General features: G+C 48.3%; 1 protein-coding gene across 1 annotated transcript; it reads left to right on the top strand.

Annotated features, from left to right (window-relative positions):
• Nucleotides 1–23165, top strand: Grap2 (GRB2 related adaptor protein 2). The gene is made up of 7 exons (XM_059247606.1): nucleotides 1–160; nucleotides 9756–9847; nucleotides 12997–13116; nucleotides 17917–18085; nucleotides 20551–20769; nucleotides 22248–22364; nucleotides 22801–23165. The coding sequence occupies exons 1-7, from the start codon at nucleotides 83–85 to the stop codon at nucleotides 22978–22980; spliced, it is 975 nt and encodes a 324-aa protein (XP_059103589.1). The 5' UTR covers nucleotides 1–82; the 3' UTR covers nucleotides 22981–23165.
• The last annotated feature ends 1494 nt before the right edge of the window (nucleotides 23166–24659 follow it).

Genomic DNA, 24659 nt, shown 5'->3' with positions numbered 1-24659 from the left:
GCAGTACCATCTGCTTTGCAACCCGTCCCTGGTGGAAAGGCACAATGACCACACTGTTTCTCTTCCAGCTTCTTGTCAAGACATGGAAGCCGTCGCCAAGTTTGATTTCGTGGCCTCGGGTGAAGATGAACTGAGCTTTCACACTGGAGATATTCTGAAGGTAGGTGATGTGGGGTCCCAGGGGAATGGTGAGGGGCTGAGGTTCCCTGAGCCTGGCCACTGAGGCCACCTAACAACTTATACCTTTGTCTCTGAAAGAATGTGCATAGTTCTTTTTTTTTTTTTTTAAACTCTTAGTGTTGTCTTTAAAAGAGAGTTTCAAAACCAGATGTGAGAACATGCCTCTAATCCTAGCACTCAGGAGGTGGAGGCAGGAGGATCAGGTGTTCAAGGCCAGCTTTGGCTTTGGCTACCTTGTGAGTTTGAAGTCAGTCTGGACTACATGAGACCCTATCTCAAAACAAAAACAAAACAGAGAAAGGAGAGAGAGAGGGGGAAAAGAAGAGGAAGAGGAAGTCTCAAAGTTTCTGTCTAAGGTCACCTATTGACCACCCATGTGTAGACAAAGCTTTTTAGCCAATGCCAAGCTTTACCCCATTAGTACTGCCTGGAAGACACACAGAGGAACAAGGGAGACATGTGTAGGGCCTTTGCTATAGAGGACACAAGTGTTATGTCCTTCATCATGATAGCATCCCAGATTCCTGCCGGGTAAACAGAAGAGTCATTGTGTATATGTTCGTGTGTGTATGTATGCAGGTGTACATGCATATATGTACATGTGCACATGTATATGCATGCCCGTGTATATGTGTACATATAAGTGTAGAATCCAGGAGTTGACATTAGGTGTCTTCCTCCTTTGCTCGCCACCTTTTTTTTTTCCCCCGTTTTTATCGAGACAAGGTTTCTCTGTGTAATTTTGGTGCCTGTCCTGGACTTCGCTCTCTAGACCAGGCTGGCCTTGAACTCACAGAGATCCACCTGCCTCTGCCTCCCAAGTGCTGAGATTAAAGGTGTGCACCACCACCGCCTGGCTTCCACCTTAATTTTTTTTTAAGATTTATTTATTTATTATGTACACAGAAGAGGGTGCCAGATCTTATTACAGATGGTTGTGAGCCACCATGTGGGTGCTGGGAATTGAACTCTGGACCTCTGGAAGAACAGTCGGTGCTCTTAACCTCTGAGCCATCTCTCTAGCCCCACACCTTAATTTTTTTGAAGCAGGATGTCTCACTGAACCTGGAGCTCGCTGATCCGGCTTAGGCAGGCTGATCAGCGAGCTCCAGGGATCCACCTGCCCCTACCTCCCCTGTGCTGGGATTGTGGACACACACATCTGCACCCAGATTTTTGGGTGGGTCCTCGAGATCTGAACTTGGGACCTTATGCTTGCATGGTGGGCTATTTACTGCCTGAACCCTCTTCCAGCCCCAGAGCAGAGCCATTCTTAAGAAGCCTTGCTTTGAGCACAGCCCGATGCAGTTTCATAAAAAGATAAGTCCACATCCCCACCAAGCATTTCCTTCTGGGCACCCATGTGCTAGACACCGGGTTAGGTGGTATAAGTCACACACACACACACACACACACACACACACACACACACCATGCCTGTGGCGTGGAGTGGGCAGCACCAGCCTCTACTGGGCTGTCATAGATGCTGTCAGCTCAGTGCCTCAGGAACACGGGTGGGAAACGTGAGAGTCTACCTTGAAGTAGTGCGGAAGCATGGCAGTACGAACGTCAGGAGCTATCAAACTCACAGAAAGGCAAGGCCAGGCTCCACACGAAAAGGGTGCAGGCGGAGGCAGCCAGGGAGAGGCAGCAGACCTGAGGTGGCCCATGCACACCCAGCCACTAAGAGGCTCCTTAAAAATTGTTTACAAGCCCTGCTTGAGCTGCAGCGGCCGCTTGTGGAGCTGAAGTGGCCTTGGGCTTCTTCCGCATTTCAGGTGTCCATCAGCATACTCCCTTGTGATTCACGAAAGAACGTAAGCCTGTCCACAGGACATTCAGGAGCCTGAGGTGGCCGTGGGCCCCTGTCTGACCTCAGGGCACCCTCCAAGAGCATCCCTCCGCTCTCGTCCTCAGCTGCCCAGGTGGCCCTCTCACGTGTCTGCCCGTCACCGAGTCCACTGTTGTATCTTGCCACAGAGAATTATGATAGGCAATACAAAGGCCCTTGTGGGGGTGTTAGAGGACAACTTGGAAAGGGTCCACAGAGCACCTGCATGCAGAATAGAATGGCTCCATTTGTCGCTTAAGCCCCCCACCCCCCACACCCAGGGTGTACCCTTCTAACTGCTTTCAGCTTGAAAGAGCTAGCGATGTGGTTGACCCCACAGTGTCCCAAGTTTGACATTTTATAAGCCAAAATATGTCTAGGCTACTGATTGAGGAAAAGGTGGCTTTCACTAGAGTCATGGAGACATTGGTCATGTGATGAAAAGTCCCTTCCTCCCTCCTCTATGGGGAATTGTGACCATTCAGATGCCAGCCACGTTGGAGCGCCCACTGCTCCCGCTAGCTCCCATCCTTATGTTGATCACACACAGAGCTCAAGGCCTTGCTCAAGCTCCCCGTTCATTCTCTTCTGTTATACACAGGAGTGGAAGGAAAAAAACGAGCAACGGAACGTTCCCTGGGCTCTGCTTCCCAGCCTGACTCCTTATCGATTCTCTCTCCTCTGTTGCTCAGATGGAAACAGTTCTCTGCACTGGATGCCCTCCACTTCCTCTCTTGGCTCCAAGGCCCTCTGAAGTCAGCCCTTTACTGTGTCCTGGTTAGCTTCCTGTTGCTGTCATAAACACCATGACCAAAAGCAACTTGGGGAGGAAAGGGTTTATTTGGCTTACACTTACATATCAAAGTCCATCACTGAGGGAAACCAGGACCACAGCTCCAGGCAGGAACTGAAATGGAGACCATGGAGGAATGCTGCTTTCTGATTCATGGCTTACTCAGCTACCTTTGTTATATAACCCACCTGCCCAGGGATGGCACCGCCCACAGTGGGCTGGATCCCCCTACACACACACATACACACACATCAATCATTAATCAAAAAAATGCCCCACAGACTTGCCTATGGGCCAATCTGATGGAGACATTTTCTCAATTTACATTCCCTCTTCCCAGATGACTCTAACTTGTGCCAAGTTAACACACACAAAAAAAAATTACCCAGCACATGCTGCAACCTCCTTCATGTGACCAGAATGTTCTTCCAAGACTCCTATGGAATGAGACTCTACTGGCTGCCCCTCTCCTGGAGCTCATTCCCTTGCTCAGTGGCACTCTTGTCTCTCTCCCTCCCTCCCTCTCTCCCTCTTTTCTTCCCTCTCTTTCCTCTCCTGAGTTTGTGAGCACTCCTGTGCTCTCTCTAAGCAGATATACTCACCTCCCTGAAGCTCTGCCCTTGGCCTTCTGATTCTCCTTCTTACTTTGAAGTACCTCACCCCCTTTCTCTGGCTCTATGCTAAAGATCCTCCAGTCTGCACCTTGCTCCCTCACTAACCTCAGCCTTGAACCCCAGAACCAGTTATCTGCTAAATGTTACCCCGTAGACTCCAGCCCCTGACACCAGGCTCACACAACCCCCTTTACCCACCCCACCCCAACTTCCATCCAAGCTAGTCCTCGCCACCAGCTAAGTTCCTGTTGCAAGCCAGGACTGGCACAGGGGCTGTGTGTACCCTGTAGCATCTCAGCAAACCCAGGAGGTTGCTTTCTCCACTCTGTAAATGTGAAGCCACATGTCAAGATCACACAGGTAGACAGTGACTGCGCCCGGGGCCTGGGTGGAGCTCTGTCTTTCCTGTACACTATTTGTTCTGAATGCATTTCTTTCTCCAAGTCCCCCAAGGGAGGCTCTTCTCCATTAGGGGGGAAAATGTGTGATGCTGGAAAAAGGAACACAGGTTTTGCAACCATATGAATATGGATTCAATTCCCAGCCTGTGAGCTGTATGGCTCGGGCCTAGGCACCCGTCGATTTGAGCATTGGTGTCTGCCTCTGTCTATGGAGGCATTAACTATCCTGCAGAGTCCAGGAAAGTCATTAAAGGTAACAGCCCTGGCCCAGAGCAGAGACTGAGCAGATGATGGCCATATTATCACCAGAGCATGCCTTTCTGCTCTCTCTGACTGCTCAGACGATCGCACAGCCCCTTGACTGACCTCACTGCCTCCTGCCTCTTCCTCATTCAATCACTCTACATACTGGTCCCAGAAGGACTTTTCTAGAAGACAAATCAGATCATATCATTCCTTGCTCAAAAGTACTCAGGGTTCCTATTAACAATTGATTGAAATCTAAACCGTTTGACTCCAAGGCACTTTCCAGGCTCATCGCGCTCACACACAGGCACCTGTGTGCACACATACACATAGCATATATCTTTGAGGACACACTCTCCCTGCCGCCCCCTCCCCCCCAGTATACATCATCCTTTCTCAGGCTCCGCCTCATTCTCCAAGTGTCCTTTTATACATGACCATCTTTCCAGAGACCCCCTCACTGATCCTCTCCCTTCCTTACTACCCCTGTTCCAAGCAAAGCCAACCCCTCTTCTGGCCTCAGGCTGTACTTCCAGGGCCATCTTGCACCATCACCGTTACTTACCACATGTGATCTTAGTTGTCCATTTTCCTGTTAGCTACCCCACTAGCCAAAGTTTTATAGGGATGAGGGCCACACAGCATCTCTAGGAGCAGAAAGTTATTTCTTACTAATGTTTGATGAGTGAGTGAATGAATGAATGAATGAATGAATGGTGGGTTCTTCCATTGGTGAGCTCCCTGAGAGCAGAAAGACTCCAGCTCAGCTCTGTGCCTTCTTAACATCTGGCACAAGTCACATCCCCAAATAGGGATCCAGTGTATATGTCTCGACCTGGGAAATGGCATCTATGCGGCCATTTAGGATTCCATCAGAAAGCCAACCCTGTTCACCTTTTCACATTCTGCCCGTTGCCGCTGTAGAAGACAAAACACAGAGAGCCTGTGACAGAACTCTGGTTCTGAATGGCGGCCATTAGTGACCATGTCAGTCACTCCCATCCTCAGGCAGAAAACACACCACACCCAGGGATTCCTGCAAACCATTTCAAGGGCAGTTCTGGAGTGCCCTAGAAACTCACTTTGAGGTGCTCAAGTTTCCTGATTGGCCTTCGGTGCTTAAGATTAAACAGACTTTTTCATTAGAGAAGTACAAAGAAGTATTTGGCTGGCTTAGCCACCAGCGACTCTCTCCAGCTTATTCTCTGCATTGCAGCTAAAACAATCGGTGCTTACTAGATGCTGATCCTCATGGGATGGTAGACAAGATGGTGGATGAGGAACCTCTGCCAAACGGCTAGATCCATGTTTTCTGGGGAGAAAAACAGTTGGAAAGGACATTGGGAATCACATTTTTCGTGTTCGTACCTGTAGCTAGCTACACAGGGCACAGATCTACATTGGAATTTGCCAGCAGCTTTGAAAATTGGCTTTTGACCCAGTTTGTTCCTACCTGTTTCTGTAATGTGTCTAAGTCGACCCCATTTCTTCTAAGACTAAGAGAGGCCTAAAACCACCGGCTTAATCCCACACAATCAACTTCTCAGGGCTGCACCTTTCCACTGTGCCTCTAAGAGCTGTACTTCCATCCAATTTTACATTTTTCCCCAGCTGTACTTTTGGCCTTTCTCTTCCCACATCTAGCTGATGCTCAGGCCATGTAACCTAGAAAATTATTCTCTTAGGGAACATTTTAAGAAAGACGATACAGCAATTTAAGTGCAGAGCTTCGTGTGTTTGGGCCGAGCTCCTTGCTCAGGTTTACATGATGGTTACAAGAGATAGGGGGAACTGAATCGATGGAGAGATGAGAACAGGAAGCTTTGGGGCTCAGGGCCCACAGCAGCAGGAGGAAGCCACCACCCCTCAAAAAAAAAAAGAAAAAGGAAAGAAAAGAAAAAAACCTTTTCTTTGCAGAAAATGAGATTAAAAAAAAAAAAAAAAAACAGCTTCTATACCCCCATAAAATGCCTGGAAATTCACCTCTCTGGAAACACAATCTCAGGCAGATCAAGCCCCAGGTGGTGAAGACAAATGGCTGGCTAGCTGGCTGTCGGGGACAATCTTTAGTTTCTAGAGGAGGTAGATGAGTACTAGGCATGATTACTCAGATTGTGGCTTGTTTCGGGTCAGAGATCGAAGTACAGAGTGTGATTCGGACTGTGATAAGCCAATTTCCAAATGGCGTCTTTCACCTCACTCCTGCTCGCTTTGGATTTGACATTGGTTACCCGGGCCAAACCACACCACACACACACACACACACACACACACACACACACACACACAGCCCCCACCCCCACCCCCCGGTCCCCTGTGGTAGGAGAAACGAATTCCAAAGCTGACAGCAGTGCATGGAGAGAAACGTTCTTGAGCTTTTTGAGTGGATAGAAGATGCCACTGCTGAGTTGCCTCGCCTTCCCCTGACCTAGATCGTGTGCTTCCCCACCCCCTCGCTCCCCTCGGCATACACAGACCCACACCCATCCTCAGCAAAGCCATTTGATGTTAGAAAGTTTTCTGTTCTCAGCAATTCTCAAGCTCAAATATGGGACACGCTTTTACTGCTAAAGAACAAATGATTACAGCCCAAACATTCATGTACAATGCTTGCAAGAATTGCAAACCCTTCCATGTCTTTCAGAACTGGAGTCTTCGCTCATAAAGATACTGCACTGAGCAGAATTATATATATGTTTGTTTGTTTTTTTTAAAAGAATATATACCAGCTGGGCGGTGGTGACACATAACTTTAATCTCAGCACTCAGGAGGTAGAGGCAGGAGGATGTCTGTGAGTTCAAGTCCAGCCTGGTCTACAGAGTGAGTTCCAGGACAGCCAGAGCTACACAGAAAAACGCTGTTTTGAAACAAACAAACAAACCAACAACAACAAGAGAATATATACCTTCAGAAGGGTGTTTCTGTGCCAGAGCTCTGTGGGTTGTTATAGGCCCCACTTTTCAAATGGCTAATTGATGTGTCCTGTGTCACACAGCTAGTGACAGAGCTCAAGCCAGAAACCAGGTCTCCTTGTTCCAACCCTGATGGCACGGTCTCTTTTCTTCAACTTTAGCAGTGATATTAGAAGTAATGCCAGACATGATGGTGCACACTTTTAATCCAAGCTCTTGGGAAGCAAAGGCAAGCTGATCTCCGTGAGTTCAAGACCAGCCTGGTCTCCATAGTAAATTCCAGGGCATCCAGGTCTGCACAGTGAGGCCCTGTCTGAAAAGAGAAAAATAAAATAAATAGCGCCTAGGCCTGGGGGTGTGGCTCGGCTAGTAGGGAGCTCACCTAGTATGCAGGGAGCTGGAGACTATTCCCCGCACAGCGTAAGCTGGGTGTGGTGATGTTTGCCTATAATCTCAGAACTCCGAGGATAGAGGCAGGAAGATTAGAAATTCAAGACCACCCTCAGCTGCACAGGGATTTGGAGGTCAGCCTAGGCTATATGAAACCCTGTCAATGGAAGGGAGGGAGGGAGGGAGGGAGGGAGGGAGGGAGGGAGGGAGGGAGGATTGGCTATTGCTGTGGGAGAGAGAAATCCAAGGGACCCAGGGCTTCCACTCCTACCCTTCTGGATGACTCTTGGAAACCCCAGTCACCAGCCCCCGGCTCTCTCCTATGTCCAACACATACATCCACAGCTCACTGAGTTTTTCTTCTCAGTTGAGGAATTCAACTGGAATTCATCCGCTACAAGCTGAAGCCCACGAGTCCCTCCTGCTCCTCCTTCTCCTCTCTATTTCAGTAAAGACATCACCACCCACTCAGTCTCCCAAGCTAGAAATCCAAAGTTTTCCCAGAATCCCCTTCTCCCTCAGCTACCCCAAATGGTTACAGAATCCTGCCTGATTTTACTTCCTCGAATCCTCCGAAATAGGTCCTTGCCTCTTCTTAGCTCAGACCCCATTATCCCTTGCCCGGTGGGCAACACCCATCTTCCTTCTGTTCCTCCCCGGGTTTTACCCCACCCCCAGTTCATCTTCAAAGCTCTTCTTCAACTTTCATTCTTACTGTCATTTCCTGGCTTAAAATCTTTTGGGGGTTCTCTATAAAGAGGTAAAAATCTAGCATCATTAACCACAAGGCCCTGTACCTCTAACTTCCCTAGTTAAACCCCAGCTAGGATGGAGACACTGAACTCCAAGAACGCACCACAGAAGTGGGTCCTCACTCATCACATTTGACCCAATTAGCTCACGGCCTCGGCTGGAGAGGTCTCCAGGCAGTCTTCCCCATCTTCCCTCTGCTTTTCCACCTACCCTGGCATCTCCACCCATGAAACCGCATTCAGCTCCAGGAAAGAGAAACAACGACCTAAGCAATAGCAAAGAGCTGGTATTCCTCCAAGCCCGGAAATGGGGGAGGGGCCATTGGAAAGAGATTCCAGTGATTTGGTGGCACCGTCACAGGTTTCCCAGTCTCTTATGTGGCCGGCCACCCTTAGGTAGAGTCGTTGTGCTGGTCTAGGCCCACACCCTTTAGAAATATTCTCAGTGGAGATAGCAAATACTTTCAAGGGTGTCCCGTTTTTTGGAAGTCAACGAATATACATACATACAGTCATGTCTCCTGAGTAGTGTGAGTAACCAAGGCAGGTGACCACATGTAGGTAGCAGTCGAGGTGGGTCCTGTAGTAACGAGATGGAACTCTTGGTTTTGTCTAGGATCTGACTCCAAGTTTATAGAGGGCATCCCAAAAGTGTCTCTGTAGAGAGCGCCCCCCCTCCCCCACCCCCTCACACTCAAGTTCTCACTCTGTGGACTGAAACTTGCTACAACATAGCTCAGGCTGGCCTCCAACTGATGGAAACCCTCCTGCCTCACTTTCCTGAATGTTGAGATAACAGGTATGAGACGCCATACCTGTACTATCATCCCAGGCACCTTGAATTCTGTCCCAATTTTCAAAATTCAAAATAGGAATATAAACATTATAGTTTAGAAAGCTGGTCTCGATTAGATATCTAAGTTTTAATCTCCTTGTTTAAAAATAAATTTTTAGTCAGGCATGGTGGTCTACCTCTATAATCCTAGTACTTGGAAAGTAGAAGCAGGAAGATCAAGAGTTCAAAGCCAGCTGGGTGGTGGTGGCACACACCTTTAATCCCAGCACTCAGGAGGCAGAGCCAAGGCGGATCTCTGTGAGTTCGAGGCCAGCCTGGGCTACAGAGTGAGATCCAGGACAGGCACCAAAACTACACAGAGAAACCCTGCCTTGAAAAAAAAATTAGCTAATGAATTAGAGGCTGACGAGATAGCTCAGTGAGTGACTTTGTCCCCACAAGGTGGAAGGAGAGGACCATGAGGACTTGTCTTCTGACCTCCAGTAGACATGCTGGGGCACATCTGTCCACATGCACAGATGTAGGCACATAAACAAATAAGTGTGAAAAACTGAAATCCTAAGAAAGGATTCAGGGCATTGTCTGAGTGCTAGATCTGAGCTATGATGGGGTGACGTGAGTTGGTGGCCTCCAGTGGAGAAAAAGAGTGGTGTAAAAAGAAGTCACACACCATCACACACCAGAGACTGAACCCGAGGTGTCCCCTCCTTCCCCGCTAAGCCCTAGAGCTGATGTCCCATCCAGGTCCTTAGGCTTATTATTTCCTCTTTGCCCTTCAGCCCCCTCCTGCCGCTTGGTGTCTCTCATCGGAGTCCTTGTTCTTTGTTCTCTCCCCCTAGATACTAAGCAACCAAGAGGAGTGGCTGAAGGCGGAGCTCCGAAGCCAAGAAGGATATGTGCCTAAGAATTTTATAGATATTGAGTTTCCTGAGTAAGTATTTCCAGCCTGCCAAGATGGGTCTACCCACACATGCTCCCCTTACTTTTTCAGTCCTCACTAAAATTATCCATGCATACCCAAGGAACTGTCAGAAATGGCTGCCTCTAGAGAGCTCCCTCTCCAGCCTCCAGAACCTCACAGCGGAAGGCCAGGGTGGGAGGAAGATTTATTTGCATGGCATCACATTCCCTTCTGAAGTTTACACTGCGTGCATGGATCGCCTATTTAAAATTTTATATATATATATATATATATATATATATAATATATATATATATATATATATATATATAAAATGAGTTTGTGAGTTAAAAATCACCTATAATGAATGCAGCTGCAGAATCTCCAAGAATTCCAAAGGGGGCACTGTTGGACATCCCATTTCAAAAGCCGTTCCTGAACAGCTCCTCTCCACGACTGCCTAACATTGCATTCCACCCTAAGCAGGTGTCCCAAACTGTCTCTTCTTGCTCACCCCAGTCAGAGAGAGGGGAGGGGGAAGGGAAATTCCCCCCAGAAAGAGGAAGTGAAACACTGAGATTGGGCTGTGTTTGTCTCAAGAATTGACCACAAGGGTTAGATAGAAATCTAATCTTGTCTCAGAGCCAGGGTCTAGCCCCAAGAGTCTAGGCTTTATAAAAAAGAAAGAAAAAAAAACATAGTAGTGTTGATGACTCTAATGAGGGGCATTGGTGTCACTTTCCATGACCCAGAAGAGACCATTGAACCACAAGGCTGAACACTGACCTCCAATGGCCCCTTAGTGGCCCTGTGATCTAGGAGGGGGCCACTTCATGCCAGTCACTCTCCCACCTGTCTCTCGGCTCTGCCACCATCCTCCCAGGTGTGCGGGAGACAGGGAAAGCACCAGAAGAGAAGCTCCTTGGTTCCCTCTCCCTCCCTCGGGCGGGCCCATTTCCACAGGACCAGCACCTCCCGCAACCACATTCAGATGCCTCCAGCAAGCACACTGCCCATGGAGCCGTCTCCCCTGACCATTTTAAATGACTTTCCTCCCCAGCACCCTATCCACGTTGTTTCCATTTTCTCTCCTGGCTCACAGTCCCCTGGCATGCCATTTTGATTATTCTGTTGTTTATCCCATGTCTCCTGAGCCACCCAGAATGTCAGTTCCCTGAGAGCGCAGTTGCTTGTCTGTTCTGTTCACCACTATTTTCCTAGCACCAGGAAAACGGTCCCATGAGTTCAGAGATGGTCAATAAAAGCTGTCAGACCCAGCCCAGGTAGGAGCCATTTGTAATCCCAGTCCTTGCACTTAGAAGAAGGAAAATCAGAAGTTCAAAGCCAGCCTATAATATATAACAAGTTTGAAGTCAGTCTGGGCTACATGAAACCCTATCTCAAAGAATAACCCCCAAAATGATAGGTTGAGTGTGGTGGTATACACCATTGATTCCAGGCACTTGAAAGGCAGAGGCAGGCAGAGTTCTGTGAGTTCGCAGCCAATCTAATCTACACAGTGAATTCCAGGATATCCAGGGTTGTATAGGGATAACCCTATTTCAAAGTAATTAATTAACTACATCAAACAAAACCCCCCCCCCAAAAAAATAATAAATAAGAAATGTTAAATAGCTGGGTGGTGGTGGCGCATGCCTTTAATCCCAGCACTTGGGAGGCAGAGGCTGGTGGATCTCAGTGAGTTCGAGGCCAGCTTGGTCTACAGAGTGAGTTCCAGAACAGCCAGGACTGTTACACAGAGAAACCCTGTCTCGAAAAACCAAAAAAAAAAAAAAAAAAAAAAAAAAAAAAAAAAAAAAAAATCAATACGTGAAAGTGTAGCTTTCAAATAACAAGGAAGTTTGAAACCCTGGCCTCCTGTGTCTGATACAAAATGTATGAAAAATTTTGGAAAGCTTAAAAAAAAATAGCCCATGCTCAATTCCAGTTAGAGGATGTAGCTTTTCGAAACATGCCTACCTGCCTGTTGCCTCTGCTGAAAGCTTTCCTTCGAGCCGTGGCTGCTGTGGAGCACACTGACCTCCTCCTCCTCCTGTCACGGGTGTTTTCTACATGTGGTAATCAGTTGTTCACCCCTGAAGAGATGTAAGACACCAGCAACCCCAGGCTCCAAGCCCTCCGGGCACCACCAACCTCCTGCTGTCACCCAGGTCTGGAGGAAGAGTGTCCCTCCCGTTATCTGAGTCTGGAGTCGAGGATCTCAAATTCTAGAAAGCACAAGGGAGTCGGAAGCTGAGGCCTGCCATGCATGTGTCCTAAAGGGACTTGGGCATTAATTAGCCTTCAGATGACAGCAATTAGAGCAGCCACCTAGAAGCAGTGTGATGGGGTCCCACCACTGCCGGCCGTGAGGGAAACCCTTGTTCTAGGGTGGAGAGGAGTGTGTGGTTTCCTGCCCGAAGCTGCAGCTGCTGTTCCCCTTACCCGGTGTGTTTGATTCTTTTGAACATTCCAGCCACTGCCACCCTGACTGTGCTCTGGGAAATTTGGTTTCTCTCCCATTTCTGTTTTCTCGGCAAAGACGTTTCCAGCCTGGATTTTTGTAGAGGGTGACCTCAGAACACAGGGAATAGCTCACAAAAGAACTGAAGAAGCTGGCTGGAAATGCTGCTGTTAGACTTTCTCATCTCCAAGTGTATGCAAGACACCTGGAAGTCTCTGCTGGACATGGCAATCCAAGTCCCTGAGGCTCCCACGTTAGCTCAAAGAACCTGAACCCCTGAGCTGGAACTGTCCTGAATGCTCCTGGGGAAATGTGCCATGCCACTGGCATCTCAGGAAGGGCATGGTGCCCAGGCCTTGTCTACAAGCTTGACCAGGAACCCTGCCTCCACGCCTGCAGCAGCCCTTTTCTATCCCATACATCCTCTCCTCTGATGTCCCTTCCTAGTGGCAAGAGGCCGCATCCCACTGGGATTCAAGTTTCGCAAACTAGAGAGAAATTTCTGGAGAGAAGGCACAAGGAGAGCAAGTCCAGAGGAGTGGTCCATTGCTTCCCTGAAAGCTGACGAGTGTCGTCCCTAAGTTTTAGAATGCATGCCCAAACGCCCGACTCAGGGCCCCTGGCCTCTGCCCTTGAGTCACATCTTTTCCACGTCCCTTCTCCCTCCCCATCACCATCATGTGTCTCAAAGAACTCTTTTGTCCTCTCACTACAGGTGGTTCCATGAAGGCCTCTCTCGACACCAAGCAGAGAACTTACTCATGAGCAAGGAAATTGGATTCTTCATCATCAGGGCCAGTCAGAGCTCCCCAGGAGACTTCTCCATCTCTGTCAGGTACTGGCTACTCCCAAACCCCCCTTGACCCTTCTCAGTCTGCCACAGCTCAAGCTGGTAGGTTACCCAATGATAGAGCATGGTGGCATCTCTTTAACTATGCTACTATTTCCTCCCCAGAACATGTGTCCTCAACTCTTCCATACATTGATTTCTGTTCAAAATGATGCATGTAGCAGTGGTACACACCTTTAATCACAGCACTTGGGAGGCAGAGGCAGGCTGATCTCTGTAAGTTCAAGGCCAGCCTGATCTACAGAGTGAGTTCCAGAACAGCCAGGGATATTAAGAACCAGTTGGAGGGGGGGGGGGGGGAAAGGTGTGTATTTATCTGCTTCCCTGTCTAGCCCAGATACTTCTGGAAAGCAAGTTGATCTGCTTTATGTGTGTGTTCTGAAGAGAGCACACCCTGTAGACATCAAGGGACATCTGTGGAAGGAGGAAAGGGAGCTCCCACTTAACTGTGTCCGTCTGGAAGTTTAACCTCAGCCTTTTCTGTTCTGTCAGTAGAGGGATGAAGAAAGGCAAGAGAAAAGCAATTCCCCAAGCCGCTGCTGTGGGAAGCTGCTGGACACAGAGCCAGGCTGCTTCCACACAGCAAGGTTCTGACAAAGCCAAGCTGAGAAGAGCAGGGTAAAGTTGAGGGAAGCCTCTGGGGAAGGGGATCAGAAAGACCTTTGACCCTGTAACTCTTGTGCTGCATCTTATAGGAAGTGACTCAGTCCGGGCAGGGACATGACACAGACCTAAACTGAGAAACCCCAGATCTGAATACAGTGTGTGTGGTCAGCGTGTCAAAGACTGCAAGTCAGGCTTGGTGACCGCATAACTAACGTGCATGAAATGCAGCTCGTAGCAGAGGAGGAAGGAGCCCTGAGCCTGCACAGGACACACCTCCTGCCCGGGGATTTGATAGGCAGCGCTACCCTGCACTTGTTGATAGATTTCGAAAGGTGTGAAGCTTTATTGCTTCCTGTGAAGAAATCTAATCTCTTGTGATAAACTGTAGCTGCTTTGTTATTTAGAAAGAAAGGATCTTCAAAAACGGAGGTAGGAAGGACTAATAAATGATGGACCAGCCATCTAGAGGCATGTGTGCTGCAAGCGTGCTTTCAAATACCTTAGACTCCTTAACATCAGCAAACTTGACAGCTTACTAAAATGTAAAGAACATATTTATTGTGTGTGCATGTGTATGTGTGTGGCTGCTGAGGGGTATATATGCACATAAGGAGGTCAGAAGTTTGGGGAATTGAGGATCTCCTTCAACCATGTGGGTCTCAGGGACTGAACTCAGGGCATCAAGCTTGGTGGTAGACACCCTTACCTGCTGTCTTAGTCACTGTTCTATTGCTATGAAGAGATACCATGACCAAGGTAACTCTTATAAAAGAAAGCATTTCATTGAGGCTGGCTTATAGTTTCAGAAGTTTAGTCCATCATTATCATGGCAGGAAACAAGGCAGCATACAGGCAGACATGGTGCTGGAGAAGTAGTTGAGAGCTACATCTTGATCTGTAGGCAGAGAGAGAGAGACTGGGCTTGGCATGGGATTTCAAAACTTCAAAGCCCACCTCCAGTGACACACTTCCTCCAACAAGGCCATACTTCCTAATCCTATCAAATAGTGCCACTCACTGGTGGCTAAGCATGCAAATATATGAGCCTATGGGGGCCATTCTTGTTTAAACCACCACACCCACTGAGCCATGTCACTAGCCCCTGTACTCTTAATTCTCTTTAACTAAAATGTCTTCATATCTTGGGCAATCATAAATATTAGCTCAAGCTAATATTAATTAATTTCAAATTCTAAACTCATTGGGTCTTCATTGATTAAATTTTGGCCTGTTAATAAACCTTATCAATCAAACCCATTTTATTTTTATTTTTTCCTTTTTCTGAAAAATTATGTGTGTACGGGTAGGTGTTTTGTCAAGCAGCAACATGATATCCATTGTGATTGCTGGGAGGGACTGAGTGAAGAATAGTTATTATATACATGAAATACTTCCTCCTCTATGAGTTGAGATACCAGATCTGGAAGAAAAGCCATTATTAATGCCCAAACTCCTGAGGAAGATCAGCAGTGATGGCCATGTGTCAGTTTCCACCCTGATTCAGCTGGACAGGAAGTGACTTACTTACCCTTGGTTATGAGTAGAACCCAAATAAATGATGAGAATAAAGGCCCCAAATTCCTGTTCCCTCCAAACACAGACCCCTAAATTCATCCTTAAGAAGTCTCCACTAACCTTCAAATGAATCTCTACTCTCCAAAGCCCTTTAACTCTTGACTTTTCTGCTGGAAGTGGCCACTGATAGCACTAATACTCACACACCTGCAACATGCAAATACAGGCCTGTTTGGAAACAAAACAACCCATTTATTTATTATTTATTCTTTTGTTTTGTTTTTCAAGACAAGGTCTCTCTGTGTAGCCCTGGCTGTCCTGAAATTCACTCTGTAGACCAGGCTGGCCTCGAACTCACAAAGATCCGCCTTCCTCTGCCTCCCAAATGCTGTAGCTGGAGTTATCTCCAATCCCACTGGGGCCCACAGCCGCTCAGACCCAAGTAAACACACAGAGACTTATATTACTTATAAGCTATATGGCCATGGCAGGCTTCTTGCTATCTAGTTCTCGTATCTTAAATTAACCCATTTCTATAAATCTATACCTTGCCATGTGGCTTGTGGCTTACCAGTATCCTTACATCTTACTTCTCATGGTGGCAGCGGATGGCAGCGTCTCCTGACTCAGCCTTCCTGTTCCCAGCATTCTCCTCTCTGCTTGTCCTGCCTATACTATACTTCCTGCCTGGCTACTGGCCAATCAACATTTTATTTATCAACCAAATCAGAGCAACACATTCACAGCATACAGAGCAATCGATATCCACAGCATGGCACCACCAAAACCAAAACTTTATAGCCAAGAAGGACAACTTGGCTGTGGAGTAAGACCAGAGCTGGTAGTAAAACCTCCCCCCTTGTTTTTAGATGGCTACAGTCAGATTTCTGCAAACCCAGTACAGATGTGCCTGGCCACCTAACTCAGAATGGTAGTAAAAGGCACTGATCTAAAAGAAGTCAGTATGCTTACCCAGGCTTGCTGGGATCAGACCGGGCATTCTCCCTCAGGTTTGCCACGCATTCACATTGACCTTGACTAAGCCCTTGGGCCTCTCTCAGTCAAGCATCCTCACTGGTAAAACAGAAGGCTGGCCGGGCGGTGGTGGCGCACGCCTTTAATCCCAGCACTCGGGAGGCAGAGCCAGGAGGATCTCTGTGAGTTCGAGGCCAGCCTGGGCTACCAAGTGAGTTCCAGGAAAGGCGCAAAGCTACACAGAGAAACCCTGTCTCGAAAAACCAAAAAAAAAAAAAAAAAAAAAAAAAAAAAAAAAAAAAAAAAAAAAAAAAACAGAAGGCTGAACTATGTCTAAGGTCTTTTCCAGTTAAAATCTACAACTCCGTATAATGTGTTTCCACAAAGTACGATTTATAATCTTATTTATACAAAACATAAACTTAGACTAGATCAAGATGAGATGAGTCAAGACATTTCTGACAACAGGAAAACAGCAGGGTCTTTAAAAACAACAACAACAAAAACAAACAAACAAACAAACAAACAAAAAAACCCAGCCCTCTGCTGCCAGTCTGTAGCAGAGAACAGAACTCTGGTGTTGCCTTGCTTCAAATAAACATTACAAAAGCACCTTGATTACCCAGGCCTTACTGGGAACGGGTCTGGAGAGATGGCTCAGTGGTTAAGAGCATAGTACTCTCACACAGGACCCAAGTTCAGTTCCCAGCACCCACCCACATCAGAGGGCTAACAACCACCTGTAACTCCTGCTCCAGGAAATCCAGCTGCTGGCTTCCACAGGTACCTGCACTCACATGGCATTTACTCACACAAACATACACATCATTAAAAATAAAATAAAATTGTAAAGATATTTGGAACATTTTTCTTTTCTTGCCCAACCTTTTTTACATTTACTTGTTTGTTTGTTTGTTTGATGTGCATGCGTGCGTGGGCGTGTGCGTGTGTGTGTGTGTGTGTGTGTGTGTGTGTGTGTGTGTGTGTGTGTGTATGTGTGTGTGTACAACTTGGAGGACCTGGTTTTTTGGGGGAATCAAACTGAGGTCCTCAGGCTTGACAGGAAATCCCTTTAACCTGCTGAGCCATCTCACCAGCCCCACTTTTTCCTTCTAAATGGTTGTCCATCATCCAAGACAGATCCCAGCTCATGTTGATCACATTCTGTTGATGGTCCCTCCCACAAACCTGGTACCAGAGCTTGGGTCAGGTTGTCCATGTCTATTTCTCCCGCTGCCATAGAATGAACGGCATGACATGGCCATGGCCCTCTTGGACTTTCAACGGCTGTGATTACCTTCATGAGACCTACACAAGATAGGCCTAATAATGTCCCACCATGGAATGCAGAGGAGATCACAAGCCCCCTCCCCCAGGATATGGAGACAGTTAATAGTGACTGGGGAAGAGAAACACTCTCTTTAGTGGTATAGCTGCTTGTATGTTGTCCGTGGTACCATACATAGCCATAATTAAACTCGTTGGATCACCAAAGTAGACTTGAGTGGAATCTTTACTTTGTTCTGTCATTGATGCCCTATCTGGGTGGAACAGATGTTTGTTTATGTCATCCCCCTGCCCCCCAAGACATGTTCATACAATGCCTGCTCAAACAAAACTCCACCGTCTCTGGGTACAGACAACCACCCAGCAGGGACATGGTCACCAATGAGTTTGCTTGATCCCCAGGCATGAGGATGATGTGCAGCACTTCAAAGTCATGAGAGACAACAAGGGCAATTACTTCCTGTGGACTGAGAAGTTCCCGTCCCTGAACAAGCTGGTGGACTACTATAGGACGACTTCCATCTCCAAACAGAAGCAGATCTTCCTTCGAGATGGAACCAAAGAAGATCAGGTATGCCTCGGGTCCAGATAAACTCCAGGCCAGGGATTTCAGGTAGCCGGATTTCCTGTGTAAGCCACAAAAAAAAAAAAAAAAAAAAAAAAAAAAAAAAAAAAAAAAAAAAAAAAAAAAAAAGATATTCTGATCCAAAGTCATATCTCAGGTTTAATCCAAGCTGAACACTTCCTAGCTGTGTGACGACTTTGGAAGGCTCTCAGATCCTATTTCCTTAAAACAGCATAAATAGGGGGTTGTGAGTGTAAGATAATCTAATGTCCCCCAATCTCTTCCATCACCCCTAATCCCACTGCAAATACACTGTACACGTTAGCTCACATTGGAGGTGCTGTTGTTCAGTTATGTGTGGATCTTACATCGCTGTTTTCAGCCCAGCTCAGGAGCGGCTCAAGGATCAGGGTGACAGACAACAGTACTAGAGAGTAGCTTAGGGGTCAGGACTAAAGCACCAGGCAGTTTCCTGACAGCCTCGGGGAGTACAGGTACTGTGTAGGTTTAATCCCACTTCATTCCCGACTACCTATGTCACCTAGTCAAGTTCAGAACGCTTTTCTGAGGCCCGGAGAGGTGGCTCAGGAGTTAAACACATTTGCTGCTTTTCCAGAGGACGTGAGTTTAGTTCCCAGCCTCACATTAGAGCTTCACAACCACCAGTAATTCTAGGTCCAGTGGATCTGACGACCTCTTCAGACCTCCTTGGGCACCTGTACACACGTAGCATACATATACACAGGCATATACCCCAAATAAAATACTTTTTTTTTCAAAGAGCATTTTCTGAAGCTGGGTATGGTAGCACATGACTGTACCCAGTACTTGGGAAGTAGAAGCAGGAAGAATGCAAGTTCAAGGCCAGCCTAGGCTACATAGTAAATGCCAGGACAGCCAGGGCAAGCAAGACACTGCCCTCAAATCCAATAACATGCAAACAATAAAAGGATGCTTTCTGAGTATGTGTTTTCTCATCTTAGTATGGAAAGCATAATAGTCGCTCCCTCCCTCACTGGGCCTTTGTGAAGATTGAATATGGCATAGTCACAACCCCTACCACAGAATCTGGTCCACAGCAGGCAAGCACCAAAGACATGGTAATCAGCCTTCCACAAGGGAACTCACACACATATGTACACATGTGTACACATACAAAGTACAAACTATTTCTCAAGGAAAAGAACATGGTTCTAAGAGATAGGTGTAATAAGCCGGGTGGTGGTGGTGGGTGCCAGGTAGGGAGGCAGAGGCAGGCGGATCTCTGTGAGTTTGAGGCCAGCCTGGTCTACAGAGTGAGTTCCAGGACAGCCAGCACTGTCTTGGAACCCTGTCTTGAAAGAAAGAGAGCGAGAAGGAGAGAGACAGACAGACAGACAGAGGCATAATAAAGGAAGAAGCATCCACTAACATAGCTGGAACCCCAGGGGTAGGACACGTGTGCTTTTGGGGAGTAAACCCTCCCTTCCAAGCCACAGCTGTTTTCAAGGCTGGGAAGCCACAATCATCAGAGAGGAGGGTGTTTCCATCCAGAGCACACAGAAGTTCAGAAAACAAAGGTCAACCGAGATCTTGTGGATTATTTTAACCAGGAAACGGACAGAAGTATTAACTCACTAGGATTTGGGGCTCAGAGATAAGAGAGGCAGTGGAAAGTTGTCGTTAAACCGGATTAAATGAGTTAATATTTGTACAGTGTTAGCATATACTGAGCCCAACTTTCGATGTAATTGTTCGTTAAATAAAAATAACAATAAAGTATTTCTGATTCATGAGCTGTTACAATATGAAGCCGAGAGGCCTTGTTCCTTCCTGGTACAGGGGACACCGAGGCCTGTTTTCCATGGCTCTGCCAGAATGTTGCTGTCTTGGGTCCTTGTCACCAGGCTGTAAATGACAGCTCTAGGCTATGAAAAGTCAAGAGCAGAGCTATCTGGAGGGTAGGGTGTCCAGCAGTTTGGCAACATGTGGATTGTTTATCTTGTGGCTAAATAATCCACAAGGTCTCGGTTGACCTTTGTTTTCCTTTCTGAACTTCCGGTGTGTTCTGGGTGGGAACACACTCTGCTCTGATGATTGTAGCATCCCAGCCTTCAAATCAGCTGGGGGTTTGGAAGGGAGGGTTTACTTCCCCAGAGCCCACGGATCCTTTTCAAATCACCTGTCCCTTTCTGCCTGAAAAGTAGAATATTTAAGCTTGATTACAAAGAGAGAAACAAACCCAGTAGGAATGGATTGAGTGGAGAGCACATGGGAATGGTTAGACCAAATGGAACTTGTCGACCAGAGGCCTGAGCTCATGAACTAGGGAAGATTTGAGAATGCAGGGACCACTTTTGATCACTCGGAGGTCCAAACCTTAGATTTCCTTTAAGCCTTATCACCCCCGCCCCCAGTTACTGTCAGGAGAGTGACAGGAACGGGGAGGCCCAGGGAAAGGGTGATTCTGGAGCCCCTGTTTTCTTTTCCAGGGTCACCGGGGCAACAGCCTGGATAGGAGGTCCCAGGGAGGCCCTCACCCAAGTGGAAGTGTAGGAGAAGAAATCCGCCCTTTGATGAACCGCAAGCTGTCAGATAACCCTCCTGCCCGTCCCCAACAGTACCACCAGCACCAGCAGCCACCTCCTCAGTTCCCAGCAGGGCCGCAGCCCCCTCTACAGCGGTATCCACAGCACCATCCTTTTCACCAGGTATCTGAAGACAGGGAAGGGACAGAGCAAGGAGGGAGGGAGGACCTGCCCACCCCATGGCCCAGGCCTGGACCAGCCTCCTGAAAGATTCCGGGCCCTGTGATGGAAACCACCCACCCAAAACCCAAGTAGCTCCCAGATTGAAAACACACACACACACACACACACACACACACACACACACACACACCCCAAAGACTAAGTCTGTCAGCAGAATTCCAATTCTTGCCCCTTAACCCATAAAAAGAAAAACGGATTAACACCTGCAGCAGCCTTGTTTACCTAACCCTGCCTGTTCCAGATGGGATTGCCACTGGATGGACAATACACTAAGAGGACATTTGTCCTACATTCTTCCACAGGGCACAGGGTCCTGTGTGAGCTGCCTGTATCTACTTCCCCAGGTCCATATTCTGCTACCAACCCCCAGTACCATGCGAACAGATAATCCGGCAACTGGCACCACATTTTGTCATTGGCATGGCTCAGTGCATTTCCTCTCTTTTTGGCTTTTTACAAGCTGTTCTGTCGGCCTGATGGAGCTTTCCTGGTCAGTCCCACTGCTCCTTCAAGCTGGAGCCCAGGCATCCCCTCTTTCCAGACTCCTTCCCTGATCGACCCCGGCATGCCTGGACACTTTTCCATCGGTTCACTTAGCACATTACAGTAGGTGGTTCTTCCTCTAAACTAGTACATTTTCCTGATTTTTTTTTAACTAGGAAAAGAACCATACAAGCTAGGTGTGGTGGTGCATGCCAAAACCCCAACATTTAGGAGACCGAGGCAGGTGGATTAAGAGCCCATCTCTAGCCTGGGCTACATAGTGAATTCAAAGCCAGCCTGAGCTACAAAACAAGACCCTGTCTCAAAAGTAAAAGAAAAAATGGGGGCGGGGGGCACGTAAAGAGACAGGTAAGGAGGAAAGTGTTTGTAGGCAAACGAGAGGGCCTGCAGTCAGATTCCCAGCACCCACATAAATGCCAGCATAGGGGAACGCGTCTTTAACCTCATTGCTGAAGCGAGTGAACAGCAGGTCCCAGGAGCTCATGGCCCTGCCAGTCTAGCTGAATCAGTGAGTCCCAGGGTCAGTAACGTCCCTTCAGGTGGATGGAGAGTGACAGAGGAAGATGCCCAATGTCAACCTCAGGCCTCTACACTCATGCCCTCACGCTCTCACATATATACACACAAATGATGATGATGATGATGATGATAACTGATTGCGTTCCTGAGGCATGGGTACATGACTCCACAAATAGCTGCTATGTCACTGGATAAACGAAGCCTATCATCTTCTCCTTTAGAATCTAAGGTCCCCTCAGATTCCCTCCTGTCCATTTTCCAAGCTGAAGGGTGATGGTCAGCGAGTTAGTTCTTGGGTGTGAGTTCTGTAGACAGCACCCAAGCAAGGCACAGGGTTGGGGTGAGGTTGAGAGAGACGCCCCTGCTGATAACAGCCCTCTGTTACATGTCTCTAGGACCGCCGTGGGGGCAGCCTAGACATAAATGACGGACACAGTGGCATTGGCAGCGAGATGAATGCCACCTTGATGCAACGGAGACATACGGACCCCGTGCAGCTCCAGGTGGCAGGGGTGAGTGAGTGGAGAGCACAAGGCAGCCTCTCGGGAGAGGGTTCAGCCTGGCTCAGCAGCTCATTCAGGCTGCTGTTTGCAGTATGACTGTTGAGCTTTGCCCTGTTCTTGCTCTTCCGGCAGTGGGAGACAGGTGACCTTTGTCCCGGTGACCCAGTGCCCTTGGTCTCAGGACAGGCTCAGTGGTAGGGCACCTATCTTACATATGTGAGGTCCCAGTCTCCACAAAAGCAAAACAAGACCATATCAAAGCTGGTGAGTGTCCCAGTACCTTAGTGGCCAGGGCTGTGCATACCAGGTCTGCTCTACAGTGCTTCAAGATCAGCCTTCTGGAAGGGCCAGGGGACTCAGGATAGAGTCACGGTTCCGCTGTATGACAGTTGCTCCCAAGGCCAGCCTTCCAAGCTCATCGGCATGTCTCTCGTTTCCCCTGTAGCGAGTGCGCTGGGCCCGGGCCCTGTATGACTTCGAGGCTCTGGAGGAGGATGAGCTGGGATTCCGAAGTGGAGAGGTGGTTGAAGTCCTGGACAGCTCTAACCCATCTTGGTGGACCGGCCGTCTACACAACAAACTGGGTCTCTTCCCTGCCAACTATGTGGCTCCCATGATGCGATGAGTCCTGCTGGGAGGCTAGAAGCTTTTTGTCCGAAGCTGCCGGCCAGATAGGGACAAGGGAAAACAGCTGGACTTTATAACTACACATGCATGCATGTGATGTTCATGTGTGCCCGTGCGTACACAAAACATGTATATGTATGCCCATGTCTACACACAACATTTTATACTAGTAATTTATTGGCAGCTGGGTTGGTTCATTGACTGGCTTGAGAAGGAACTTGAGTGAAGAATGGGATGCTTTTCCGGCTCTTCTCTGTGTGAGAAGGCAGTAGGGAGCTGAGAGCAGGAGAGGGAAACGGACTTCTCCCAATCCTTGAACTTTCACAGCTTCTTTCCTGGCTTGGGAAGTTTCCAAGAGAGCAAGCAGCTAGGCAGAGGTCACACCCCAGCGATGGACGCATAGGACGGGGCTAGGCTTGGCTAGGCATGTTAAGTAGCTCACCTGGCCCCATCCACCTACAGGGTAGGCTTCCCTCCTGTTCTCCACAGGGCAGGCACTGCACCCTGAGAATTAAGGTATAGCAGATCCAGGGCCACAGGCACCAAGCAAGTCTGAGCAGGGAGTTGGCAAGGGTGTGGTCAGGAGTCTCAGCTTGGTGTGGGAGAGCCTTGCAAGCCTCAGGCCTAGTCAATGCCTGGCTGAAACTTTTACTCTCCACCAGTGACTGTCCCCTGGGTAATCCTGTTGCCCTGTGGCTGACAAGAGAGAGTGTCTCTAACATGAAGACACCACAGAGCCAATTGCTGGGGAGCATGGGGGTTCTCCACAAGCCCTTGTGGCTTGCTTGAATGTGACTTCTGTTTTCCCAGCTGTGGAGAAAGCTGTAGCCTAGATTCTGCGAAGCGCTTGGAGAAGCCCTGGCTGAGGATGTGGGATGTGTCAGAAGCCTCATTTTGTGGTTACAAGGGTTGTCTCTGGGGCGTGCTCTTGGGTTTTGCTCCTGATTTTCTGTGGTTGAGGGTATCTTTGCCAGTGGGCCAGAGGGAAGCCAAGAGCATTGACTGCAGATCAATAAACAGATTGACAGATTGACTCTAACCCTGGACCAAAGCCTCATGAAAACGAGTTTCCTCTTCCATCTGCATGCTAGGCCACTGCGGGCATCCCTCCACCTAGGAGGAGGAACCCCGCTGCCACTGTCCCTCTTTGTCACCTCAAACTAGAATTGTGTGTCCTGGTCCTACCCTGAGAAATAAAGCACAGAGGAGGCTGACTGAGGGGAGGGGACACTGGAGGGGAAGCTCTGTGCCTTTGCGAAGCCTAGGAACAAGCATGTCACAGCAGAAGGCCCTTACAAGCGTATCAGTGCGGTCACATGCGGATATGTGTGTGTTCTGAGATAGGAAAAGAAGCTCTGGGGTGGAAGTGGTGGTGGGGGTGTGTGGCAAGGGGCCCTGTCCCCTGTGTCCCCTCCTGCTTCAGGGAGGGACTGGAGGGCATCTGTTACTGAAGGCGATAAAAGAACAGTGTGACTCACAAGCCACTGCAGCATGGCATATACTCTGTCCCTTGTGACTCTGATTCAACAGTTCTCTGATCTCCGGGTTCCCCTTAGAGAAAGAGAGGAAGAGAGAGACGAGGAGGGAAGAGAAAACAGCCTGGAAGGGCAGGGAAACAGAGCGTGCATGAGGAGCAGCTGCAGCCTTGGGAAGCGAAAGCAGGGGAGGGGTCAGAAG

This window comes from Peromyscus eremicus, chromosome 20 (assembly GCF_949786415.1).
Source record: "Peromyscus eremicus chromosome 20, PerEre_H2_v1, whole genome shotgun sequence".
Taxonomy (NCBI): Eukaryota; Metazoa; Chordata; class Mammalia; order Rodentia; family Cricetidae; genus Peromyscus; species Peromyscus eremicus.
The sequence above is the reverse complement of the archived record's forward strand: the minus strand, read 5'-3'. Positions and strand labels throughout refer to the sequence as shown.

What these genes read in the sequence shown, in the direction of transcription:
- Grap2 (XM_059247606.1), top strand. Translation starts at nt 83, where the DNA reads ATGGAAGCCGTCGCCAAGTTTGATTTCGTGGCCTCGGGTGAAGATGAA. An exon ending in ATAGATATTGAGTTTCCTGA is followed by an intron (nt 9,848 to 12,996) that starts GTAAGTATTTCC and finishes CTCTCACTACAG; the next exon opens with GTGGTTCCATGAAGGCCTCT. An exon ending in ATGGAACCAAAGAAGATCAG is followed by an intron (nt 18,086 to 20,550) that starts GTATGCCTCGGG and finishes TTTCTTTTCCAG; the next exon opens with GGTCACCGGGGCAACAGCCT.